This window comes from Falco rusticolus, chromosome 12 (assembly GCF_015220075.1).
Source record: "Falco rusticolus isolate bFalRus1 chromosome 12, bFalRus1.pri, whole genome shotgun sequence".
Classification (NCBI taxonomy): domain Eukaryota; kingdom Metazoa; phylum Chordata; class Aves; order Falconiformes; family Falconidae; genus Falco; species Falco rusticolus.
Genome location: NC_051198.1, coordinates 16425594 through 16453550, shown reverse-complemented (window position 1 = coordinate 16453550; position 27957 = coordinate 16425594). Strand labels below are relative to the sequence as shown.

Sequence of the window (27957 nt, the reverse complement as noted above, 5' to 3'; positions counted from 1 at the left end):
GACAAGCTCTAATGGAACAGCTACATGGCCAGGAAGACAATGAAAGTTGAAAGAAAAAAGTTAAGTCACATTATTTACTGCAAAAATAATCAGTAAAGAATCTAGACAGACTGGGGAGAAACAGAACATTGCGCTGGCAGAGAGCACCTACTTCAAACGCCAGCTGCCTGTCCCCCTGTAACATCGTTGTACTAAAATTTCCATTCCCCGGCACTTAGGGTAACTCCTCCTTTGATGGCAATTATTCATATAAAAACAGTACAGAGACTCAAAGACTGATGTCCCTTAAAAGATACACAACGCTACAGTTATATCATAGGAAAAATAACTCATGTTACTCTTCACACCGTCAGCTTTAAAATTAAGCAGGCTTTCCATGAAAAAGCTCCGTGTGGTGATTAAAACACCACAGCATATCACACCAGACTAGCCAAAGCTAACTATCTGTGAGCTGCCCATAAGGTCAAAGATACCAGAACGGCTCCACAGTAACTTGTAGAATACATGCAATGTCTTCCAGCTGACTGTAAAATTCATTACTGAAGGGACTGAATGCAAAAAAAGCTAAGCAAGAAGCCTTCATTCAGTACAAGCTGTATGCTATTCAAATTTAGTACCTCCTGGTCCCTTACACTAAGCATCCCATAAATTCATCTTCCCTTTTGCTGCTTGTTCGGTGGCAAAATCCCAACTTTAAGTACAGCCATTCTCCAGTACAGCACTAGCTACTATGGCCTTAAAAAAGCAAAAACCCCAACACAACACCTCTCTCTACAACTTTATCCATAATCCCCAAAAGAAAAAAGGTTCCCAAACCTTTACGCTCTCCAGTTCCATTCTTAGAGCATACAGTGGTAAGAAGAGTACATGCCTATATCCCTCTTTACTCTTGCCAATACTTCTTCCTTCAGGCAGCATTCTTCCCTAACTACTTCTCACTGAAGGAGAGGTATCACTTCCCAGTTTTCTTCTAACAACAGGGAACATTATCCGCTAATCAATTCCAGACAAGCTGAAGTTTCACTGGCTAAAATAATTTTCACATACATTGCAACAAGAATGACTGCTATTCTACTCTATTTAGAAATCTCCAGGTCACAACCAGAAGAAAATATAGAATGACTCCTCAATAAGTCATTGGTATGTTGAGCCTAGTACTCCAGAGCTACACTATAAATACACTCCCCAGACTTCATCACCACCAGTTAACTATCAAGTAAACATACAGCCGAAAGAATATTATAACTGTGTTTACTGTGTAGAACTACTTTCAGTTACACACGAGCCAGAGGGATCAAAGCACTTAAAAGGTAAAGGAGCATTTTACAGAAACAATTTTGTAACGGGGCCAAAAGCACTTACTATTCCATTCAAGGCACCTGGCATTTTAAAATACAGTGTCATATGGGTACAAGCTGAATTGAACTCTACCAGATACAAAGCCTTAAAGTAAAAAATGCACCTATTTTAAAATGGACATTTACATAAGAGTATCTTTCATCTTACACTAAAGCACAGCCATTCAAGACGTAAAGCTTATTTTGAACTGACATGATTACAAGACAAGACAATCCTATAATGAATGGTTCCTCAGGCATTGCCTGAACACACTAAAATAGTAGTTCAAAGTAGTAGAGCTGCATATTTTGCTTTTGCTGAAAACAATCACCTTTCACTTTTGTCTAAATGCACCTTAGACAATTGCTCCAATATTAAATTTAGATGCACCTGACACTTCCTGGTGCTATTACTGTGTTTGGAATCCAATCTAAAAACAACAAATGCCTTATTTAACTGTACATTTGCTACCCCATCACTGCGTGCCTAACACTCATTTCAACTATCTCCATTCAAACAAATGAGAAACTAAACTTGGAAGGATACTAATTATACATTGCAGACCTTGACTTATGTACAATCTAAATTTGAGGTTTTATTTCTTCTTTAGGAATACGATGAGACTACTGCAATCTTTTCAGTGTAGCATAAACACAACATAGTAAAGCTGGATTTTTACCTTCATGTCAGACAAGGTGGTCTGGTTTTTCCTCCCCACCCTACCAAGTAATTAGTAATTTTAAAATGACTTTGCCATTAGTGGTTTTTGTTTTGTTTTTTTTTCTTTGTAAATTGGTAATATCCTCTCTAAATGTAAGAGAGTGCTATGTTAATGTCTGCCAGGAGGAAGCCCAGGAAGAAGCTGATCTATCTTTCTGCACGTTAGTAGTAACAAGTTCAAAGACTGCTTCAATTTTAATACTATGACACTTTAAGAAGCCAAATTCAACAAACTGTATGCTTCTGAGACTGTTTCTGCTGTTAATAACTTCAAGGATTATTACAATACTAAGTACAATGCTTTTTTTAACAATAGGTTTTTTTACAAGCTTGCATACCTATTAACAACAGCATACTTCTGAAGCCTAGTATCTTACAAAGGCTTAAAGAAGGTAAAAGAACACACATTTTGGGTTTATCCACATCTAACAGTAATAACGAAGTTCGTTACAACTTCCTATAAAGCTCAAGGATTTTATTACATGTTAACTAAGCCTAATTTAAGCCTGCATCCAGTTTTATTTTTTCAGTTGTAAGCCTAACAATGCTTTCTTCAATACTATTTTCAAGTGTTCTATTTCACAATATGTAAAGATCTTTGTTTTGCTTATGCTTTCAAGAGAGCAACTACAACATAAACCAGTTGCCTTTTAAAGCAGCTAACTGCTTTTTGAAATAGCCATTGAAAGAGCAGCAGCTCTGTGCAAGCAGTCCCTAGGGAAGTACAAAGGACAAGTTGCAAAATCTGCACTAGACAAGGGTACAAGTAGCTCTTATTGCCAATGGAACTTGCTCCTATATAGTACCAGGAGCATCAGCAACCTATCAACTGCTAGCTGCCTTTACTCAACTTAATCCAATCCAAGATGAAAATTATATTTAAGATTGTGAAGACCTTGCTCTAATCCACATCACCCAAATCAAGGTCACTTGCCTATCTGTATCCTTCCAACCCACCTAGCATACATAATGTAATGTAGTTACATTAAAACACCTACATAAAACACATACATATAAAGTTTACATACCACAAATTTTCAGAGGTGCCTCTAGTTCCAAGAGAATAGGCTGGCTAAGAAATATTTCCCGTGATTTTATGCACAAGCCCCGAACTTCTGCTTCAGTCATCTGAACGATCTTCCCAGGACGACATCCTCGTACTGAAATGAGATGTTCAACAATTGACGGTAACTATCACACAGATACACAGTAACAGGTACATGTAGACAAGTTGTATTTCGAACTTATATCCCACAAAAAAGGCAGCAGCACACTCCAACGTATCTACAAAATGTGTTGGAATTCTGGATTCCAATGAAGTCTAAAGTTTATCTCCGATACTGTCTGTGGTAACCTGTACTTCAAGGTCTGTATGCATTCCTGTTAAATCAGGTTCTCAGAAGAGAACAACTCAAGTCTTTCTTTCATCCACATTTGGATAAACAGCAATTTCAAAAACTGTTTAAATTAACATTATGCTAAAGTATTCACAACAGACAAAAAAACCCCCAAGAATCAAGATCCCGAAAACACTTTTACATTAGCACAAAATAAACTTCTTTAGGACTGTTGAGTTCAACATGGGTAGCTAAATACAAAGAAAAAGCCACAAGCATATTTACACTTTTAGCAGCTGAAATGCCATACTGGGAACATCACACTAAAAACTATGGAAGTTTGATGAAACTTGCATTCATATAAAAAGCCACATAATGGCTCAAGTTACTGGAACCTTTATGTCCAAAGACGCCAAATCAGAATGAAACTGAATTCCTAAATCAGTAACTCAGGTACTCAGATCTATATTTAGCACTAAGTTTTCAAAAGCATTCACATGTCATTGCACTCCAACCAACAACCTCTGGCAAGTTCATCTGCAGCTGCTTCCTTCCACAAATATCTGTAGGATTCCTCTGTTAGAGGCTTTAATGTGTCTTTAATGAGGCAGTAAAATAGAACAAATGTGTTTGCACTTTGGCTGATCCAGTTCAGTCTCACATCTCAGCATGAACCAAACTTCAGAGTTCAAACTAGTAAGCCAGAATGTATCAGTGTCTACAACCGGCGAACATCCTGTTCTGCCATCTGCTTTAGATGGCAGCAACAATCATGGTAGTACCTACAAGAGAAAGTGGTACAAAACTTCAGCAGTTCAAATCCAAATGCTTTCAAACTCAAACATAAAAAGACATTACTTTGTAAAAATGTTAGCTGCAACTTCAGGAAGTCTAGTAAGATAGATTTGCGAACACAATGGCAAAAAACTAGTTCTACACACATCAAGTAAATTCCTTGATTGCCTGCTTCTGCTCTCCAAAACAGAGGAGGTAAGCTTGCAACTTCTTTTTTTTTTAAATATAACCTCCCTTTTCCTTTTATTTCTGCTTAGCTCCTAGAAAACACACCTTACAGAGGAGATCAGTATCGTTACCTACATTGTGCAATAGGGAAAAAAGATGAAACAGTTTGTCCTAGGTTACCTAGTACTACAGTCCAAAGTGTTAAGCTCAAAAAGCTCTGCTCTGGTTATCACTGCATACTTCTCCCAGTGTAACTGCATAACCGACCAATGAATTTTTATTTTTAATAAACACCAGACACTTGTTAAACTGAGGTCAGGAAGCAGCCACAGGAACATGTGAAAAGGCAGAAAAGAATGGTTTTCTCAAGCAGGAAAGCAATGTGAAACTAAATCCTGGGACAGTTCAGTTTATGTGCCAAAATACCAGGAGGGATAGTCTCTCTGCAGTAAGGATACACTGGAAATATTTTGCTCATTAGAAACTCGCAAGAACAAGGCTGTGTGGCATACAGGACTTTTCAGTGAAACTCTGAATCAGTACCAGGTGATATTTACCATATGGTAAGTCACATTCCTTTTGCTAATTAAAGATTTCAACTATACTTGAGAAAGCAAACAGCTTTTTAGCAACTTTTTTTTTTGTTATTCTTCAATGCATCAAGAGACTGGCTCACATTGTATTTTAATATAATGGCAGATATTGGACAAAATCTGGGTGACTAGAAAACAATAAATGCTTAAAGGCTTCCATTTCATCACATTTCAAAAGTTTATTAAGTGGTGCACTTACAGACATATCTTCAGCCCCATGGGGATTATTAGCAAAAAAAATATCTTAGGGTTGACAGCTTTGCACAGAACTTCACTATCCAACTTGTGAGGTGCCAAAATGCTCCAATAACCTCTATCTGTTCAAACATGTGCATTCCAGTAGCTTATAATGATCCCTTTCAGAGACCAGAAACAATTTTGATAGGCAAAATAAACTGTCCCTATACATAATAAAGCTCCCACCTGAAAGAGCAGAGTCTTAACATCACAAATGCTATCATTTTATTGAAACAATTGTTATATTTTAAACCCATGGCTTACAACATCAAGGCCACACCAATTGGGGTCACACAAGAAGCATGCAGCACAACTAGTTTTTCAGTCTCTATTTTCCTCTACAAACAGTGCATTCTTTTAGCCGATTTTGATAAACAATTAAATTCTCTTCTGTATTTAACTATTTTCATGTTTTGCAACACCAGTATTAAGCCATTTCATGTAGATTAAAATCAAGTGATGTAACTGCACATTTTTTGAATCTACTCTAGTTTCAGAACTCAAACCCAGGAAAGTCCACCATACAGAACATTAATATTACTGTAAGTAGCAACACACCAAGCACAGATTCCAAAATTGAGACAGCAGTTCAAAGAAAGCACTGCTTGACTTAATACTTAAAGTAACTTTGATCTGATCAATATTTCTTAGAACACCAGCCTTTAGCCCCCTTTGAAACTCTAAGGGAGGTTTAAACTTGGAACAACGGCATTACAGGTTTGAGGCTTTAAGTGCTGCTGGATTTTTGTACCAGAAGACACAGCGAACATGCAACTCCTGACTTCAAAATTAACTGCCATAGTGTAGTTCTTTGCTTTTTACATTAGAGCCTTAAATATTGCAAGCCCTTAACAGACAAACCAACAAACAGGGCAGCAACTTATTACCAGACTTTAGATTCTCCAGATAAGAGAAGTTTCTGTAACTATGGCAAGTATGTCACTCTCAGAAGATGAGACAACACATGCCTAATGACTGCAGGTAGTTCCAGCCCTTGGGAAGGGTACAAATCTGGGCCACTGCACCTTTGCAGAGGCACCCTCCACCCAAACAGTCAGCAGCTCCACATAGCAAACATGTAAGCTCAGTTACACTTAAGTAGTGCAGAGCCTGGGGTTTGATGAGGAATAATCACCAATAATATAGTTAAGAGTAAAGACGTTTTCTCCCACCGCCCCCTAATCATCAGTAAGGGTACTACGTGTTGAAAAATGAGAAGCTACTGTGACCCTAGAGCCTCAGCACTACAATGGATTCACAAAGGCACTGAAAAGTTCACCAAGTCATCACCTGAACAGCTGTGCCACAGGCTGTGGTACAAGTTCATAAGAAAGACTAAGCAAATCTTTCACCAGCTTACATTACAACTTGAATTTGATCAAGTTTCCTTGACTCAGCTGAGCACTGTACAGATTGTAAACAGAAGCATCTCTCACCATGTTTTTTCAAGAGCCAAATCCCCAAGAACAGATTTAAGAGGAGGCTATGAGAACAAGATCAAGAGTTTAAGTGATGTTTTTCAGACTCATTTATGAATTACCTGAGCTAACCACTCTTAAAACATGCAAGTCATAGCTCACAAAAAGCCTTTAAGAGCATTGGGAAAACCATCATTTTTATATGGCTGTCATTTACCCAGAGCAGAAACTGCATCTCAACATTAGACATAAATGAATTCTCTTTCATCTAAGACACAGATGCTGTAAACAAGCTTTGATTTACACAGAAGTCTTCAGTAGGGACACCAATTCCTGTTGTAATACACAATCCCACACATGTAGTACTGTGCCAGAACAAGCCTTTGATGCAAGGAGCTTAAATCAGAGTGACATAGAAGGCAATAAAGAGAACTACGAGCATCTATATGCATTTTACTGTCAGGCTATTATTTTAGCACAATAGCAATCCAAAAGCTGCTCTTACCAATATTAAAATGGTCTCTCCATCTACACAAGCTTTGATAAGCAACCTTAGCAAGTCTACTAACAGCAATTTGTAATCTAAGCATGAGTTGCACAGCAGCAGGACATAAAAACTTCAGCAAAACTAGTAATTTGTTTTAATCCCTCCAAACTCATGCTAGAGTAGCAGATTATGTAAGGCAATATTGGGGGGGGGGGGGGAGGCATGGAGTAACACTAGGGAAACTGGGTCAAAACCTGGCTGTCGGAAGTTCTATGATCACCACTTCTTGCCTTATCCTTCCATGAACTGGAGAAAATACTTTTAACCTACACTGTCACACTTAAGAGTGAGAGGCACACCAGAAACAGTAACTAACCTGCTCATTTTGGGGCATCAGTAATGGAAGCTTCTTCACTTACCAGGTCAGCTGTGGCATGCACAGCTGTCCTAAGCATTTATACTGTGCTCTCTAATACCAGACATGTCCTGTTCACTGGACAAAACACTCATGGTTTTAGCATAACATTAAAACCCAGACAGACTTCTCCTAAGCCTCATAAAAACTGCGCCAGGATGATTGCTAAGAAGCCACCTGCTTCCTTCCCTACACTCAGCTTTTTTGGCAAGCAAATACATTTGTGTGGCCACACAGTAAACTGCACTAGTGATCTGATCTTTTCTTTCTAGTACAAAGACAAAAACCAAAACACAACAGGGACTGAGATAGTTCCCCAGGCTGAAGAATACATCCATGTGAACTTGGGCTAGAACTAGTGAAGGAATACGCATCTGGTTCTTCTTCTCACAGTAGCTCCAGCCAAGCTTATTTCTGAAATTACAGCTTTAGAGATCTATTTTGCCAGAGTATATCTAAAAAAACCCCAAACTACAACACAAGACTGCAAGCATGCAATTTTACAAATTACACAGAAGCAATTCCCACAAGCTTACATGCCCCACGCCCCCACCCCCCAAACATTTAACTACAACATTTACCTATTTATTTCTTGTACTTTAAAGTACTTTGGAGTATTTGATGAATCCTTAACAGCCTCTCAATAGTAGAAGCAGAATGGATTTGGAAGTCAAAGGTGCCATTACCTATGACTTGCTAAAAACAGCCCCTACACTGACTTTGGAAACGTGTTCTGAAGTCATCTGCTCTCAGCATTTTTAAAACCAAAGTTACGTATTTTCATGGTTTTAAGTCAGGAATACGACACTGGATTTTCTTCTACTTCCTCAAACATATTTTCTGTTATTTAAATTGTTCAGCTGTCATCCAGAAGCAGCCACTCCCTATCTTGCAGCAAAACACTGAGAGTTAAGCCAGCAACACAAGTTTCCAAACTTTCAGAATTGCTGTAACAGACCTAAGCTTGGAATGGCTTTCATCCATGCATTACGCTGGTGGACAACAATAATGAAGCCCTCCAGAGCTCTGCTCAATTCACTAAGCAGCATATTGCTGAATATACAGCTTGTCCGTATGGTGTACACAGCAAAGCCCTGTATCTTTCCTAGGGATAAATCACCCAAACTTCCCACTAAAAATAGAAGAATCAGCCTTCGAAGGAGATTTTTGCTGAAGAACTGTGCTTTTATATCCGAGTAATCTTAACATCTTAATAAATCTGCCTTCACCGGATGCCCTCGATAGTAAGTGTTTTGCTGAAGAACACAGTGATTGCTTGTGAACTCATTTTAGCAGGACTGACTTAAACAAATTCACTGCACAGTAAGAGGCTGCCCAAGCCTTTAATTTCTAACCAGGAAAATAACCAAACAACAAAGCGATGTTCTTCTACCCAAACTTGAATTTACATTCTTAAAATATATACTATCCAGCAGTATTAATGCTCATGAAGAAGGAGCTTCATTACGAACTAGTATGTAAAGTTGTTTCAGGAGATACCCAAATAAGCCCTTGAAAACACGCAAGAGTCCCCACACCAATCTTCCCCCATTTTATTTGCTTTTCATGAACCACTAGCTGCTTCCTTACACAGATGTTCCATAAACTGACAGTCTCTGTCATTCTCTATCATCCACAGCTCCAAGACCTGCTGAATTCAAGGTTGAAGGACAAGATCATGTTAGTTGCTCCATTCTGTAGGCAAAATGTGTAACCCTAACGCGTGTTGTTGGTCTATACTTAGTGTTTGCTTAATTACACTTGAATCTAAAACTCACTGAACTACCAAAGCTTAAGGTAGAAGACTCTCACTATGCTGTATGATATGAACTGGTAGCAATTCCTGTTCTAGTCCACTTGGAAAGTTCATCTAGCATAAAAATCTCATGAAACAAAGAATTTCAGTTTTTCTCAAAGCTGGACTTTCTTTTCCTCTAAATCAATGCTGATGAAATTCCTAAGTTTTAAGGAAGGCAGAGACAAATTACAAAGTTATGAAGTAACTCCTGAGAAGTACCAAGGAGAGAAGTTACTGAAGTTATAATACAAAAAGCTACAGTTTAACATAACTTTCACACCTCTTCAATTTCTCAGGTATTTAACTAATGTTATGATGTTGGATATACACACAAAAGCTTTGTATCAAGCTGGTATTAAAAAACCCCACTAAACACACAGAAAATGGTGCTGTGAAACTAAGACGACCTAGCCTATGTACTAAGACAAATCACGCAACAGTGGAGAGAAGGCAGTAAGAAGGTTTATTTCTATGTTCACATTTGAACCAGACACATACCGCAGAGGTACCTCAGGTTGTAGTTAAGAGTAGATCCCCTATACCCACCCCACTTCACTTCAGTACAGCATCTGACCCTATGAGTAATAGCCAAATATAGTATGCCTGACTTCACGGTGTTAAACCATAGAGTGGTGGGTGGCTTTTTTCCCCCTTTTAAAAAAGTTACATGCCTACATTTGGTGGTCGCTAATGAGCTTTTAATTGCAACTATAAGTATTAAAAATACTCTTACCTACATTAAACAAAACCAGTGTTTTTCTCCTTTTATACTACAATGTAGCTGTATTGTGAGTAACACCGAATGACTCAAGTAAAAACTGCGCTGCTGAATATCTAAACGAAAGTTACTGAATCATGTAGCCTTCAAGTGACAAAACAGTCAGACCAAAGGAACACCAGCACACACTGCCTGATGCTGGGCTCTTGGCCTTCACTGCAATTTGTCAAACCAACTATCCTATTCTTCAGGCACTTACGAAGCTAAACTGGTCAATACCTGCACTGCTCTACAAACCCAGAAACAATCATAATTCTTCTTTCTATCCCTTATCCCTGTTTAATACCTGTCCTCCGAGAAACATATGAAAACTGCCAATTTTCTTTCTCTAAAGACTATTTCAAAAACATCCATCACAAGAAACTCCTTATTAAGTTCTCCCTGTTTATTTTTCTAACAGCAGATTACCCACTGATTTCACACTAAACCAGGTAATAACCCTTGTTTATTCAAAGTTCACCTCCACGGTTTATGTTTCTGCAACAGATCATTAAGGTCTATTTTTTTTTCCTCCTCTACAACTGACTTTTTCAGTATCAGTTACAGAGCTTGTGGAACTGCAAGCACTACTACTGTATAATACACCACACCACCAGGCTGGCTGGAAATGTTAATTAGTTAAGACACTAACCAAACAAGAAATACATTATTGACCATAATACATTAGGCCAGTAGGTCTATAGCATTTAAAACAAGTACGGAAAATATCAATTATTTCATGAGCATTTAAAATCCAACTTCCACTTGAAAAATCAAATTAATATTCAAATTTCTATCTTTATCACAACCTACAAAATCTCCGAGAAAAAATGAAGGTTGCAGCCTTCTTAGAAGGCATCACTACACAGTAAGAATACTACAGAACCAGCTTTTAAGGTAATCAAAAAAAAAAAAAAAAATCACACTTCGACCTGAGCATTGAAGCAATAACAGTTTTCCACATCTACTGGAAGTCTGGCAACTCTCTTATTGGTTATTATTTCCCAGCTTCCTTGGTGGATTGGTACTGAGCACCAGCAGTCATCCTAGCCTCACCAAAAATAATTTTTACAGCAGATCCATATTAAGTTCCATCAAATTTTAAATCAGTTAGCTAGATTTAGGAGAGCAAGGGATCTTGCCTAGACAAGGTATATTTGCTTGTACAGCTATATAAACAAACCCTTCTCACAAAAACACAGCTTGTATTTAAAGCTGCTATATGTCTGGGCTTCTCCAAATACAACCTCTCCTCCACATGGTAAACTCCTTGGTGTTTACCAAGACACATACCTATATATTTGAAAGTGCAGAACATCCAGTCCAGCTGGGCTGCCTTATACCTAGAAAATTTAAGAGACATACACAGCACAGGAAGCCTAACACCCAGAGTGATATACAGCAGTCTTACTTAACACCACCCACAGCGCTTTTTACAAGTAAGGTCACACCTATTCCAGCATCCTTGCTTTGATATAGAGGGAATTTTCTACACATCACTGAAGTCTGAATTAACTTACAGCCAGGCTTAAATGTAAGCCTGGTATTATTCATCTAGCTCAGGATTTTTGCACATTTCAGGGCATTTCCCACAAAGAGATACATGGCATGCATAAAAGGGGCAAAACATAACACAAAAAAGTAGCAGTTTCAGCTGCGGAGGCTAAAAACTGCATTGAAAGAGGAATTACTTCTCTTGTTCATCCTGAAGAGAAGGCTCCCAGGAGAACTTACAGCAGCCTTCCAGTACCTAACAGGGCTTCTAAGAAAGATGCGAACAGACTTTTTAGTAGGGCCTGTAGCAACAAGACAAGGGATAATGGTTTTAAACTAAAAGAGGGCAGATTCAGAACAGATAAGGAAGAATTTTTTTACAGTGAGGGTGGTGAAACGCTGGAACAGATTGTCCAGAGAGGTGGCAGATGCCTCATCCCTGGAAACATTCAAGTCCAGATTGGATGGGGCTCTGAGCGACCTCATCTAGTTAAAGATTACGTCCCTGCTCATTGAAGAGGGGTTGGACTAGATAGCCTTTAATGGTCCCTTATAAATTATAACCCAAAGTATTCTATGATTCTATATTCCACATTTGCTGTACTCATGACAGTGTCATGTGTGTGTATACTCCTGTGCTGTCCACAGCTAGAATGGACTAGGAAAATCTATCCACCAGATGGCATAGCTGGGAAGGTAGGAAAAAAAAAACCAACCCAAAAAGTCAGCACACTGATGCAAAAATGAGGCTATCATCTACCAATTAACCCTAATCCATGACTAGAAAGAATTCAGAACACCAATGCAAGAAGGAAATGGTCTTAAGCCTAATTTGGTTTATTCATTTTCACGGTCACATACGAGTCCAAAAGTGGTTTTAGAAAAGCTCTGGAATTTTGTGTTCGAGTGATTATCAAAATATATCTTATACTAAAGCTCAAAGTATCTCCAAGATCAGTCAGACACACATCTAAGAGCACTAGCATCTCCCTTCACCCTTCTAGTAAAGAAACAGGAATGTGAATTTAAGTCTGGAGGTAGAAGAAATAAAAGAAAGCATTGCTATGGTCAGACTTTATCCACACAGTATAATTTTCCTCCAAACAGAAGTTATTTATAAGGTTATCAGTAATTAGTAACCAAGAACTAGACACATTGCAAGAGAAAGCAAATTCAAAACAAGTTCTCACCGTTCCCAAATTCACCACTTATTGAATAAAGAGGATAAGAACTTGATATATGCATAAGAACATGGCATTTAAAAGCTAACATCCTAAAAGACTATCACCATGCATCACACCACGGTTCAGCTGAGTCTTTCTGAACACTATCCTCAGTTTAGCAAGAGTTAATTGGTCTAAGAGCTCTAAAACAAGTACACTTTCAAGATAAGCATGCATGCACAGATATTAAGGGCTGGGAGAAGTTCTTCATGAATTCTTCCAAGCAGCCTGGCTACAGGCCACCTCATATCACTATCTCAGAAACAAAAGAAAAAAAATCCCACACGTGAAAGGTAAGATGATCCAAGTAGGTAATTCCAATCAAAAGGCAAGTTAATGTGTCATATAACCCAAAAGATACGTTGTCTTGAGCAACAAAGGTAAAAACAGTTACTGAAGAGCAAGAACTCATGACAGCTAATACCACAGCCTAGAAACAGGTCTCACCAACCAGCAACCTTATGACAGCAGGGAAGCTTACTGTTGCTTCAGCTTTTGATATGTATTTTCTACCCTTTAAAATTTAAGTGCAGCAGCCACTGAGAGACAACTGTAGACTGCTATTCAAACTTAAAGCTATCCATTTCACTTTAACTAAAAGTGCTAAATATGTACTGCATGAAAACATTTCATAAGTGTCTTTTTATTATTTCAATGTGCATTTTTACAGCTTAGAAGTCATTATTTCCTTATCCTTTAAATCAAAGTTGAAGCAGAGCCAAAAAAACTTGCTTTAAACTAATTAATTGCTCCAGAGATAAGAGTCAATAGAAATTTTTCTGCGCAAGCAGCATGGGGAGGGATTCATACTCACTTTACCAGAACAGGTCAGCTAAGCAACAGCATAAGCTCCAGAATGCAAGCTGCTAATTGTACAAAAAAAAGCTTCACTGTGAAACACTACTATTCAAACCACAGCTTAAAATGCTATACGCTGGCAGTGCAACAAATAAAAGATGTTAAATAGAAGCAAAAATAATTCATATACAATGCATTCTTTTAATAGTTGGGTGGCTTTTTTTTTTCCCCAAAATAAAACCTGCAAGAATCTATTCCCTCGCAGATACAAGATCCTGTACAAGGCACTCCTACTACTGTTAGTAGGTGACAAGCAGAGAAAAAACACCCCATTTCCCTGAAGAATCTTCCAAATCTCTGCTCAGACAGTGAAACAGACAGAAACAGATGAAAACTGTAAGCAAAGCTTGGTTCAGAAGTTGCACATAGGTATACTAAAGATTAAAGTACTATGGAATACAAAGCAGAGATTAGGTTGCTTGGACACAAGGCACCCAATCATAAACCCAAAAGCTAGAAAGTTGTAACACAAGTATTTATGGTGTATGTAAAAGGTATGGAACACGTACTTTAAGTCTTAGTTATATAATAAAAATAAGCAGACTAGTTTTTAGGATAATTGGGAGCAGAACAATCCAACAAGTTGCAAACCAAAACACTGCAGAATCCCCTCTTAAAGCAATCTATATTTACATAACTACACTGATGAGCAAAAAGTACCTTCGAAACACGTTTTTTAAAGAGTCTCTCTGAAAACCCACAACCACACGTACACGCATTTCAATGTCCCAAAAAAATCTGTACTATGAAGCCGGTGTTTACTAGGTTACTATTAGGTTTGTCTTAAAAACCTACCTACTAATATGGATTTCAACAGCCAGAAAAGGGAGTTTTATCTGTATCGGTGACTACAGATACATTTTGATGATGTAAGTGTAGTATGAAGAAACATGCTGATACGACACTGCATACCTTAAATCACAAACACACACAATTACCCAAAGCCTTTATGTATTTTCAAAGATTGATTTTATTCTTTATAATTAAGTTTCACATCTGAAGAGAACAGATAGCAACAACTAAAAAAGTCCTCAAAGTCCTAAAAACTTTGCTTTGCACCAACTCAGCTGAACAAAACTTTCAGACTTAACGCGTTTCACTTCCAGAACTGCACGTACTCCATAGGCTCCTTTTTACATGCCTTCTGCAAAGCGACCCAACTATCCGAGGAGTACAGCAATCAAGTGAACAGCACATACCCATGCATGTACTCATCTCCAATACACCAGGTGCTTTAGCTGAATGTGGAATTAAAGATTAATGGGAGTAGTCTAAGACGACTAAACATTCAAGACATAACTTAAATAAAAAGAAAAGGCTAGCTTTTCCAAAAAAGGAAGTCAGTTTCCTCCTTAATTTAAAAGAAAGGCTATGTAGTACACACAGAACCCTTCACAGCATTTATTAGCCATCCACGACAGCCACTTTTGGAGGCTGCCCCGCAGGCAGGCAGAGGAATGTCAGCGCACTAAGCCCCTCTGCTTCCACCGACACTCACGTACACACAGCTCCATACTTAACGCCGCTCGTACACGTAATTTTAAACACACAAGGCTGCGACTAACCGAACCTGAGGAAGGGACGCGGCCTCCGCTAGCCAGGTTTCTCCAGCTCGCCCCCCAGCCAGGCAGCTGCAGCGGGGTGGAAAAGGGAAGAAGGAAATAGAGACTCCCCCCCCCCCCCCCTTTTAAATAGGAAGGCAGCCACTTCACCTACGCGGGAGGCCGGACCCCCGCGCACACCAGCGCCGCCAGCACGCCGAACCGCGCCCCCCCCTCCGAGGGCTCGGCAGGGCCGGGGCCGGGCACCCGCGAGGCACGCCAGGCCCTCCCGGCCGCCACCCCGCGCCCGGCGGCGCAGGAGAGGCGCTGCCCCCGCTCCCCCGGCCGCAGCGCGGGACGAGCCCGCCCTGCCCGCTCCCCCCACCCCGCCGGCAGCCCCGGGCCCCGCGGGGAGGCCGGGGGGAGGCGACGGTACCCCCTCGCCCTCCGCGGTGCCCGCACAGGGCGGCGGGCAGGCGGGGCCGCCCGGCGCCTCGCTCACCTTCCAGCAGCCGGGTGATGAGGCTGTCCACGTTCAGCTCCCCATCCGCCATTTTGTGGCCACCAGACTCAGTCCCGGGCGGGGAGAGGGCGGGGTGGAGGGCGCTTCGCGGAGGAGGAGGAGCAGGGAGCGGTGGCCGCGGCTACAGTGGCTCCCCCCACCCTCCTCCAGCAGTCCCCTGCGGCCGCCCGGCTTCTCCCGCGCTGGCAGCCGAAAGCGCCGCGCCCGCTCCCTCGCAGCTAAATGGGGGGAAGCGGCCACCCCTTCTCCCTGCGCCTCCTCCCCGCCTCAAAAGCCGCCAGGGCGCATGCGCCCCCTCGCCCGACCGCCTCGCCCGCCGCCGCTCCGTGCTCCAGGCACCGCGCAGGCGCCGAGGGTGCTGGCGGGCTCGGGCGCGCATGCGCAGCGCGGCACCGGCCCGCCCTGCCTCCTTCCCGCGGGTCCCCTGGTAACCGCCCGGCCGCGCCGTGCCGTGGGCGTCGCTCGGTGGGGCCGTGCCCGTCACCTGCCGGTGCGGGAGCTGCCCGGCCCCGCGCCCCGAGCCGGCCCGCCTGCCCTGCTGCTGTCTGACCGGCCCGGGCCGGGGCTCCGGGACCCGCGGGGCTTCCGCTGGGTCCGGCTCTGGGTCAGCGCCTTCAGGCCGCCGCGGGGCGCGGAAGCTTTCCCTGTCAGGGCGCCAGCTACGAGGGGCCTCGCTGTTAACTCGGCGGGCGGCTCCGAGAGCGTCGTGGATGTGGGGGTACTCGGCCCTTGCCATGTGCCCCACCTCCTTGTGGCCTGTTGCTGCCCGAAAGCGGTAGCTTTGCCTTAAGTTATGGACAAAAGGCAAGAAAACGAGTCCTAGAAGGCTGTGCGTAACCTGTGTATCACCCCTTCTGCTGAAACTGCACCTGTGAAAGCTCAGTTTATGAAAAAAATCTGTCAGAACTGGAATGACAAGTTGTGCTCTTTATAGCCCTCTTCTAACACAGTTGTCGGAGAAAGCTAAGCAATATGGTTTATGTTTCACTATGGCTGGACCTGCTAAGAGTACTTTTTTTGGTGATTTCTCAAACTTTGTGATGAGCTCTGAAGACACGTCAGCTTACATACTTCTGTCAACAGATGCTTGCCTTGGATGGACAGATAAGTGCTTTAAAATATAGGTGGTGAAAACTTCTTGTGAACTGGAACAGCAGACAAATAACGTCTATGTTGACAAAATAACAAAGTACAGATGTTCTAGGAAAAACAGGCCACATATTTTTATGCCTAAATATAGATGTTGATGTAGAAACTTATCTCTGCGAGCTCGAACTCGGAATTTTTCCATCAGTCCGTATAAGCCAACAAAACCCTGTCACCTTAAATAATTTCAAACCTCAGTTTTTTTATCTCTTGATTAGGAGAAGATGAGCATGAGCAAACCAAAAGCAATTAGGACAAGGCGAGGCAACAATTAGATGTCAGATGATGCTAGGTGTCCAGACAGTCAGGTAAAAGAGCACTCTTTTGAAATACCTACACAATGATAATAAAATTTCACATAACACACTAGGGAAGTAAAAGAAACTCCAGAATAAAGACTCATTTTGTGTCTCCATTTGTAGGCAGCATATATGGAAATGTAATTCCAATTCATCTGCTGAAAGCACATACAGCTATCCTTTCTTATTTTTCAGTCTGCTAGTAGTGTAAATCTAAATTTAAAAAAATCTTTAAATATTTTTCTTTCATTTTTTGTCAAACCAGTAAAAATAATTATTCAGATTTTAAAAGGATCTTCCTTGTCCCAACTACTTTATTGCTGCCAAAACTAATAGATCTGCAGTCCCTCTTGAGCTTTCAGGAATTGTCCCAGTTTCATTTCACACAACCAAACTGCCCTGAAGGTTATTTTAAGCCATTGCAACATCAGGTTCAGACATAATAACATTATATTATCACAGAACGTTCTGCATTGACAACAAAATGGCGAAATGAAATTATTTTTCACTGTGACATAAAGACACAATTAATGTATTGCAAAACTTGAGAAGATACTAAACTTTCAGATACACTGAACAAAATGTAATCCTTTAACACCAGTTTTTACTAGGCATGTCAGCATGTTCCAGAAACAATTCATACCATAATAACAATTTAATAGTGGAAATGCTGTGGAACTGAACAAGCTGCAAAAAATACCTCATTTCTTTCCTTGTAGATTCTGTGCCAGTGTCTTATTTTATTATGCCACATCACATCACATCTGAACAGGTTGACCTGTATAACCTGTGTCATTGCATTATTGGGGATCTTTGGTAAATGCATGGTTTAGCTTTTCCTACTCCATTTCACTACTACTCTGTTTTCTCAGTTTTCTGAAGGATAGCATCACGCTGGGTTATACAACGAGGAAAGCCCACTGGTACTGCCCTTGATGTCAGAGGCATGACACCTCATGGAACACATTCCGGTTCCCATCACAGCTGCATCCCAGCTTGCACACTGCTACATGCATTCCCTCCTTCTCCATCACCCCATGTAGGGCGAATGTAGCTGGGTGACAGAGTTGCTCCCCAGTTGTATGTGTGTTGTCAGATGGGAGGATGGTCACCTGACTGTGCTGCATAAACCCAGAAAGTTTGTCCCTCTTCCCTCCTTGCTTCGTTGCTTGAGCGGGGAAATGAAGACGTGAGTTTCTTCCCCAGTGGGTAAAACTTGACATGTACGTGGTTTATGTTGACATAATCCCAGTACAGTAAATAGAATTGAAAGATAAGAGAATGAGGCCCTTTGTCTTCTGTGATTCAAAAAGAAATAATGTGGACTGCATGCATTTTCTTTGATGAAGGGGGTATGTTCAGTAATTTTTGGCATTGTACCATGCACAGATACAGGCCAAAGATACCTACCTGGTGGTGCAAGTAGCAGGAGGAGCTGAACATCACTGATGCCTGTGGCAAATTCTCATTAATAATGCTCACACTTCTAAACTTCCTTTCAGTTATTTCAAAATTTCCTCTTATGTCCACCAACATAGTTTTGCTTCTAACTTTCCCCTACTTGGTCTCAGTGTCATTTATCCTAAATATCCTGTGTGTCAACTTTCCTCATCCACATGCCGTCTCAAGGTGTCCTTTAATTTCCAGTGCTCTTCTGCTGAGTTTCTAAGTTTTGAAGGACAGAAATTTTCAAAGTAGGTGGCAAAAAGGTTATTTGTTAGTGTCATTCCCTGAACTGTGGCTCCTAGACATGAGTTCTCATTCTGCTGCTGTGAATTCGAGACAGTTGTGTCCCCAGCTACAGAGCACTGTCAGCATCTCTGACGTTACCTACTCTTCCCTAGTAACCTTACGTTGGTTCTGCCAGTACTTCTGCTACCCGCTGTTTTAAAGTTAGTGAACTACATGCACTTTTAAGTTATTTACTATGCCATTGTAACTATCAAAAGTCATGGCCCCAGCTACATTGCCCTCCTAGGTCTGTCATCAGTTAGCTGCTAGGCAGCACATGGCAGTGTTTTACAGCATTACCCCATCACTACAGCTTGTTTTTAACGTACTCTGTCACCTTTGCAGCCTGTAACTCAGGGCTTATTGCAGCTGTTACGTGGACGGGAGGAGGAAGCCGCGAGGAACCATGTGGTTAGGTTTCCAGCATGTAATTAGGAGCATATTCTCCCTGGGCGGTGATAGCTGAACCGCTGCTGCCTCCTCAGTGGCCTTCTTTTTAGTGTCTGACTTGAAACAGAAATTAGTGATCCAAATCAGGAATGGATTTTCTCTAGGATAGTTTGTTTACAGAATATTCACAGGTCCTGTTTCTTTAGTCAGAAATGGCAAGAAACTATATCAAGGTAATCTCAAAATTTACGGACTGCAGATAAATAATCACTGTTTTTTTCCAAAAGTTTAAATTCAGAGATAGGTGCAGAAAACCAAACAGATCCCATAGCACTTTATGACCCTTTTTCATTTCTCATTAGTATTTACACTAAAGCTGGGTAAATGGTAGGTTTTGTTGTGTCCTTCTAAGATTTAAAAAAGAAAATTCCTACTTTTCTACACTGAACCAAAAAAAAAAGATTTTCTCAACATTCCTGAGAACTTAGGGAAGGAGGAGGAGAGTCCCCAACTAGCCAGTGGTTTGGGTTTGGAGGCACATACCTAGGATATGAAAAACTCTGAACTGCTGCATCCAAGGTGGGTCTCTTGGTATCACTTTTTGAAACAGCAATACTTCCTACAAATACTTAAATGTCCACTGGGGCAGGGACTTGAATCTGAATCTGTGTCGAGTGAAGGACAACAAGAAGGTCTTCTTCAAGTACATCAGTATAAAAAGGATGACTAGGGAAAACATGGGCCCGCTGCTGAATGAGGTGGCTGTCCTGGTAACAAAGGACACACAGAAGGCGAAGTTTCTGAATGCCGCCTTTGCTTCAGCTCGCACTGCCAAGGCTGGCCCTCAGGAATCCCAGACCCTGGAGGCAAGAGAGGAAGTCTGGAGAAAGAAAGACTATCCCTTGGTCAAGGAGGATCAGGTTAGACATCACTTAAGCAAACCTGACAGCCACAGATCCATGGGCCCCAATGGGATGCACCCATGAGTGATGAGCGAGCTGGCAGATGTTATTGCCAGTTCTCATCATCTTTGAAAGGCCATGGAGAACAGGAGAGGTGCCTGAGGACTGGAGGAAAGCCAATGTCACTCCAGTCTTCAAAAAGGGCAAGAAGGAGGACCCAGGCAACTACAGACCAGTCAGCGTCACCTCCATCCGTGGAAAAGTGATGGAACAGCTCATCCTGGAGGTCATCTCAAAGCATGTGGAGGCAAAGAAGGTCATCAGGAACAGTCAACGTGGATTCACCAAGGGGAAATCATGCCTGACCAACCTGACAGCCTTCTATGATGGAACAACTGGCTGGGTAGATGAGGGGAGAGTGGTGAATGTTGTCTCCTTTGACCTCAGCAAGACTTCTGACCCTGTCCCCATAACGTCCCCATCGGTAGGGTCAGGCAGTGTGGGTTAGGTGACTCCTGCACCTGGGGAGGGACAACCCCAGGCACCAGCACAGGCTGGGGCTGACCTGCTGGAAGGCAGCTCTGTGGACAAGGACCTGGGAGTGCCGGTGGGCAGCAAGTTGCCCATGGGCCAGCAGTGTGCCCGTGTGGCCAAGGTGGCCAACGGGACCCTGGGGTGCATTCGGAGGAACGTGGCCAGCAGGTCGAGGGAGGTGATCCTCCCTCTCCGTGCTGCCCTGGTGAGGCCACATCTGGAGTGCTGTGTCCAGTGCTGGGCTCCCCAGTTCAAGAGGGACAGGGAACTACTGGAGAGGGTCCAGCAGAGGGCTGTGAAGATGGTGAGGGGACTGGAGCATCTCCCTGATGAGGGAAGGCAGAGAGAGCTAATAAGTCAGATTCAGCCTCCCCAGATTCCTGTCATACATTTATTTGCTCATCATTACCTGGGCAACTTTGGTGAGCTCTCAGTTTTAATTTTCAGATTTATAAAATGGGAATAATAACATATATGAACCTTTCTAGAGAGTGAGGAGACGTAACTAAAATATTTGAAACACATTATGGGATCTTAGGTAAATACACAAATGTGTTTGCTATAACCATCAAAGCTTTAGTAATAGCATTTTTTGAAGAACAAGATTTTTTTGTAATTAATACTGACCTTCAGTTCCTGTGAATGTAGTTATGCCCTCATTGCCTTTTATTCATACTTAAAAGGCAGGGCAGGTCTAGATGTTCCCTTATTTTCTCTGGAATTAAAACAAGAAAACAGATTGTTGATGTCAAGAACCAGTGCTGAAATAGTTAAAAAAATAGGATAGAAATTTCGATCCATTTCAGCGTGGCTTGAAAGTCTTGTTTTGAAAAGAGCAGCTCCCAGTGCCACGTCCAGATAGCTCCCAGCTGGGTTAGGGAGCCTGGGCAAGATAAGCACTGCCTTGAAGGCATGGGAGAGCCTCCACAGAGCCCCACGCAGAACACAGACAAGTGAGGTGTACCCAGTGGTACGTATCACAGATTACTCAATCTCTTGATGTCAGAACTATTTAAAAGTGTGAGGAGGGTTTTTTTAAAATTATATTTATTGGCATATGATACAATCTTGGTTCCCCGGCAGCCTGTCCTACTGCCCACAAACTATCAGAAATACACAACACCTGCTGTGGCGTTATTCCCCAAGCGAGGAAGGGGGAAGGAATTCTGAGGCAAAACAAGGCAAGTAATTTGGGCTTGCAGGATCTGCAGTTTGGGGAATGTCAATCAAGCTTCTATTCCACTGCTTTGGAGAAAAAAATGCTCGTCTCCTCCTGTTTCCCTGGAAGGAACAGCTGTGAGAACTGAAAGTGTCTGCATCCATTTTCCTAAGTAAACATGGGAATATTTAGTTTCAGCAAAACCAGATGGTTTATGCCCTGTCAATATGCTGGCATTTGACAGCAGCAGCCAGAGTTTCACAAAATGCGTGCAGAGCATTAGAAAGAACTTTAAACTGAGGGGCCCAACACAAGAAATGAAAGCTATGAAGGTAGTAATAATAGGTGGACAAAAATGACAAAAATTTAATTCTTTAATTCAGGGACCTCCAAGTGCTCTCTCAATACTATTAATCAGACTACATAACAGTCCGTGAAGTAATTAAATTTTGATATACATTTCTCACAGAGGGTTACACTAAAGATGAGAAGGTAAATGAGTTCCTCCAGGTTATGCAGTGAGTCACGGTCTGGTCTCCTGCGTGCTGTGACCACTCACGTGTCTCTTTTCTGGCTAATGCGTCTCTAGTGCACTGTCCTCAGCCATATTCCCAGGACACAGTTTTTAAATGTGAAACCGTTACTGTTAATAGCACAGGGACAGGATTGCGGTGTATGCAGCATACATCGCCATAGCTGGGACATCTGAGTGCTCTATAGGGAATTCATAATATTATGAAGGGATTTGTGAACAGCCCTCAAACCTCTTGCTAATGGAAGTTGCAATGGGTGTTAAGTGTCTGAAGATGCTTAATTATTTGGCGATTTTTATTGATTTGTGTTGTTATCGCTTAACATAACTGTAGTAACAAGGCATCTTTTTTTCTACTGATCTGAAAGTGGTTTTCAGCCACTGAATAATTAAACTATGCAATTCTGATAGGTACACACTGTTTTGTTGGACTACTAGGAGGCTGGTGTGGTTTGCTCAAGATTACTCATACCTTGGAGAGCGAGGCTACAGGGGCTTCGGGCCTTACCGCCACTGACGGCTGCTGTGTGTGTTTCTGAGCCAAATCCAACCCTGCTGACTCCTTGTCGTCTGCTGCATGTAAAAATAGGCTTGGGAAGGATTTCTTTTTACTTGCAATCTCAGAGTGAACCTGCCCACAAAAGCACATCAGTTTTCTGGATCACTTAGTGGAATGCCTATTTATTGTGAATCACTAGGTGCTGCTTCTAAGTCCTGCAGCTGTGAACCAACCCTGAAGTGTGTCCTGATTGCAGGACACAGCGAAGGTCTAAAACGTCTCCTTGACTGTTAGTTTCCTTCAGTTTACAGCAGAGAAGCTGTGTTGTGCTCTGGTTTATCCCATCCTGTGCATGGCAAAGGGTGTGCCACTGAGCACACCTGCCCTGCCGTTGAGGCAATGCTATAATTTAATATTCTTCATGATCAGCATTTTAAGAGTTTGAATTTGCTGTTTCTCCATTATGTAATTACATAATTATAATTATTATTATTAACTAACACAATGTACGTGGAGTTTTGCTGTTGGATCTTATGTAAATTAGAAATATTTAGCAATATGTTACAAAATGGATACATGTATTCAAACTGAGATGGAAGAGGTTACTTTGATTCAGAAAAAATAATAAAAAAGGAGCTGTTGGAAAGACCTATGTTATAAAGAAAGAATTATTTAGTTATAACCCTTCATCCTCTGGCTCATTCGTGAACATGGAAACTGCAGATCTTCAAGGTTTTAAAATTAAAACAAACAAACAAACAAACCCTACAGTACTTTCTGCATTTTTAGAGAAATTCAGATACTTATTTTAGATTCAAAAACTGAAATGAGATACAAGTGAGAAATTTGAGCCTGGATTTACATAAAGTAACCTGAATCACTAGCTAAACATTGAGGAAATTGCTAATCTTTAGGTACAAAAGAATATTTATTTTAGGTTTTAATCTGCTTGTAAGGTACTTTCTCTATTTAAAGTACACTCCATAAGGATTAAAAAGAAATTTAAAGTCAAATTTAGATATCAAAACATGTCAGATACCTTGACTTCTACAAAACTGCAACACATGCTGCTCTATCCTATTAACTTCTGTGGTATTTTTGTTATCTATCAAGTAATCTGATTTATCCTTGTTGCTCCAAAAATAGTTCATCTGCATACAGTATGGCTCAGAACAGCAGGAGCTGGGAGAGACCGCATCACTGTGACTAGCAGCGATGTGTTACACTGACAGGTTTGAGCCTCGAGTCAGCAAAACCTAGACTTACTCTCAAAGCCTGGGTGGTCTTGGCTAATAGGAAGCCATTAACTGTTGTACACGGGGTTTGGGGGGTGTACACTGTGTCACCCCCCAAAAAAAGTGTATCCCAGATCTGTGGAAACACACGTGGCTAGGGCTACACAGTGCTTTCTTGGTGGTGGCAACACGGGCTGAATGTAGTATCTGCAAGCTCCCACTGTCTCTTCCTGCTGTGGTTTGCCATCCCTGCAGTCACACTGGTGTGTTTGTGGGATTGCACTGCAAACCAGATGTCTACAGTGCTCCAGAAGAATAACTACTCCCTCTGGCTCTCCAGAAAGCACTAGCTTTAACCCATGTTGCTTTAAGTGATCTGGCACATCTCCCAAACACACATCTCGGCCCAACTGAGAAGACCAAGGAATACCTCCTGTGGTATGAGGATGGAAAACTGAGGCAGTGGCAAACTGTGGAGGGGCACCTGCTGAGCAGCCTCCCGAAACGACGGTCTGACGCAGACGTAGCTGTGCCCAGCAGCAGGCTAGCAGGGAGGCTGCAGCCCCGAGCTGCTGCTCTTGCATCCTCCTGTGTCTTTGCATGACTTCAGATAAGCCATGTGCTTTATCGTGCCTCAGCCTGCCATCTGCAAATCAGTGATAACAAAATTTAAATAATTCAGAAGAACGTAGCAAGGCTTAATTGAGGTTTTTAATATGTTTTGGACTCCTTACATGCTACAGTAGTGTAGCATTTAAGGTATCGTTATGGAGCGTGTTGCTAGTAGCACCGTCTGCCTTTAATATTCTCTGCAAACTCGCTGTCTTCCTACTTTCATTATCAGAGCTTGGCTTTGGTGTCATTGTGTTGCTTGGACACCTTCTAATTTAAATTTCTTATTTTGATTCCTGGGTGATAACTTCAAACACCAATTTTCTTCTGCTACGCTATATAGCCTTTTTCTCATTTTAATGAAACCTAGCAACCATAATGTAAATTGGAAATAACTACAGCCCATTAGACTATTGAAATCCCTGTAGATTTGAATTATTCACTATTAACAGAGCTTGTATAATTATAGGTTAAGATATCACTTAGGCATTTAGCATACATCAGCTCCACTGTTAATTTTTAGCTCTTGATCTGTATTAGTAACCTTAGCTTGCTAAATTAAAGGATATGCCTCCAATTAGCCTAAATTTAACATTCAAGAACACATCTCTTGTGGGATGATGCTTATAAGTTTAGAACATCCCGGCAATTTCAGCTGAGCTACTGAGGCTCTATCACAAGTGGAAGAGAAAACATTTTCTTATGAACACTTCCATGACTTTCACAGGGGCAAAAGTAAAAGGACAAAACTGCCTTTTGTGTAAGGCCCAAAGCCAAAAAGGTGACAGGCATTGCAGTCCTCTGCCCCCGTAGGGACCCCCAAAAAAGCCTGTACTGAGGGCAAAGACAGCTGGGTCACTGAATGAGAGACCCCCACAAACCAAAATACTGAGTCCAGAGCTGTCTGATTCAGGCAAAAAGAAAATGTTGAGGTACAGAGAGAGAGAGAGACAGAGAGCATGCTGATATAGTTAGCAAAAAATCCCCCTCCAAACAATGTACCAACCAAAAAGATCTTGCTTTCCCTGAGAACCTTGCCTGTGTTTAACACAGCAGGCCTGGGTAGGGCTCTTTGGTTTGTACACAGTACGTGTTCGGTACGTACTGCAGTGCAGACAGCTACAGCAGTGGTGTGACGCACGGTCCTTTCAGGGTTTGGTGTCTATATACAACATTCTTCACAAGATGAGTTTCAGAGTTAAGCGGTGTAAATCCCTCATTCAAAGCTGAGCTCCTTTTTGGGGCTGCCCCCAGGAATTTAAAAAATTAATTACTTTCTTGAGCATCTTCTTTCCAATTAAATGACCAGAAAAGGTGGTGTGACAGGTAGTTGTAATTTCATACACTCAACCATTATAATATGAGCATTTCCTAATCAGAATAAACTGTAATTGGCTGGTTAGAGATCTTGAAAACAGGCTTTCAGCAATCACCGGATAGTTTTAACTCTTTCCTGGGGGTCAGAAATATTGCTGGATTATCTTTGATAAGACTCAGCATTTGTCTTTTTCTTCTCAGAGCATAAAGCTGACTTTCTGATTGCTAAAGTATAAATTAACTCTTCTGTTTTTTCTCCTATTTCACCAGAAAGGAAAGATTCCCAGTAATCATCTGCGTATTTTTCATACTATTTGATACCTGCTTGAGATAGATGATTAGCTTGCTCTGCATAATCCTAGGTAATCACACTTCCACTTGTCCAAGCCCTTTTAAAATATGTATCTAGGAAATGGTTTAGGCTTTTGTGCAGATGATGAGTCCATTTGCACATGCTGGTCAGAAGTTAGACTGTCATCTTAAAGCTTTTCAGTTTTGGCCAGCACTGAGAAAAGATACAGCTTTTGACAGTGTCCTCGCTTATATGCATAAATTTAATAAAGTAAATTCCATTCAACATCAGCGAGCTTATTAATGAAGAGAAATGCAGTACACTTGGTAGCTGTATAATTCTGTCATAAGTATAATTAAAAAAATCGTTGCTAATATTGATGAGTGTCTCCATAGGAAAGCTCTGAGTGGCAAGAAATCCTTTTGCTGGGAAAACTTCTTATAAACTTATAATGGCAACCATTACAGGGAGGAAGAAAGCACTAAACTGGAAAATGCTATTAAAAATTGTTGTAGAATCCAAATTATTCAAAGCTTATTCATGACTCTCATACAGCAAAACTTGTCGTGAAGTATGGATGTTATTGGAAACAATAGGAAATGAAAGATTATACTACTAATGCCTGATTTTGTTGTACCCAGAACAAATGAAAAAGAAAAAAGGACATTTTCAGCTCACAGCACGCTGAGGATTTTTTTCAGTTTTCTTTCACCTAGGAGATTGAACTCTATCATATAAAATATTTTGTCATGTAAACCAGTCACTGTAGTATATGTATCTTTATAGTTAAACCTCCAAAAAAATGTAGGTGCCTCAGTCTCAAATAGTTTCTTCTGGCAATGCCAGATTCCAAAACCATGATACCCATCGTCTCCCTGTCAGCCTCAAAGCCAAGGCTTTGGCTGGTGAATCTCAGATTTGTTACATCCTCCATGTGCTTGCAGTCCCGTCTCTGAGCATGTCTGCGGTGCTCCAGCACAGGCAGTGCTGGTACCTCAACATCTGTTTCATGAGAATCCATGAACTTATCATTCCTTTGTCTGTATTGCTTGTCCCTGATACCAGGGGTATTTGTGTTCTGTATGAGGAGATGCTGTCTAATATAAAATGCTTCAACAGCTCTAAGAGTAAGGACCAAGGCTTCGGTGTCCTATTGCATGGCACGTTGCCCTAATGTCTTGCTAAGCCCCATGACGCTGGCAGCCCAGCTGCCTACAGGCCAGCTTTACTAGCAAGGGGAAATGCTTCCCTCTTTCTCAGGCTGTGCCGTAGGTTGGCAATTACTGCATGCCCTGGGCAGCGTCATGTATCTTGATTCCAAATCCTATTTCCTGGGTGCACATTTTCGTTGATAGGTCAGTTCTACAAAACTGGCCGTCACCACCACAGCCTTCTTTTAACAAGTAGATCTTCCTCTTGCTACATATTTAGCTAAGGAGGGGAGCTGATAACCAGCGTACAAAAGGAGCGAGACCCCGAGCCTTCTGAGCAGGACAAGAATTCAGCAAGGGGTCAAGTACCTGACTTAAGCTGGTCCTGTTTTGAGCTGGAGGAATGGACCCAACAACCTCCAGATCCCGTCCAGCCGAAACGGCTGTCTGTACACC

General features: G+C 41.6%; 1 protein-coding gene across 1 annotated transcript in view; it reads right to left on the bottom strand.

Moving 5' to 3' along the window:
- PPP1CB (protein phosphatase 1 catalytic subunit beta) overlaps window positions 1-16011 on the bottom strand; it is a 29639-nt gene extending 13628 nt beyond the window's left edge. The window contains exons 1-2 of the mRNA XM_037405008.1: window positions 15682-16011; window positions 3087-3218 (exon numbers count right to left, since the gene is read on the bottom strand). Of these exons, the coding sequence (XP_037260905.1) occupies window positions 3087-3218; window positions 15682-15733 (184 nt within the window). The 5' untranslated portion in view covers window positions 15734-16011. The remainder of the gene's footprint in view (window positions 1-3086; window positions 3219-15681) is intronic.
- Window positions 16012-27957: the final 11946 nt, after the last annotated feature.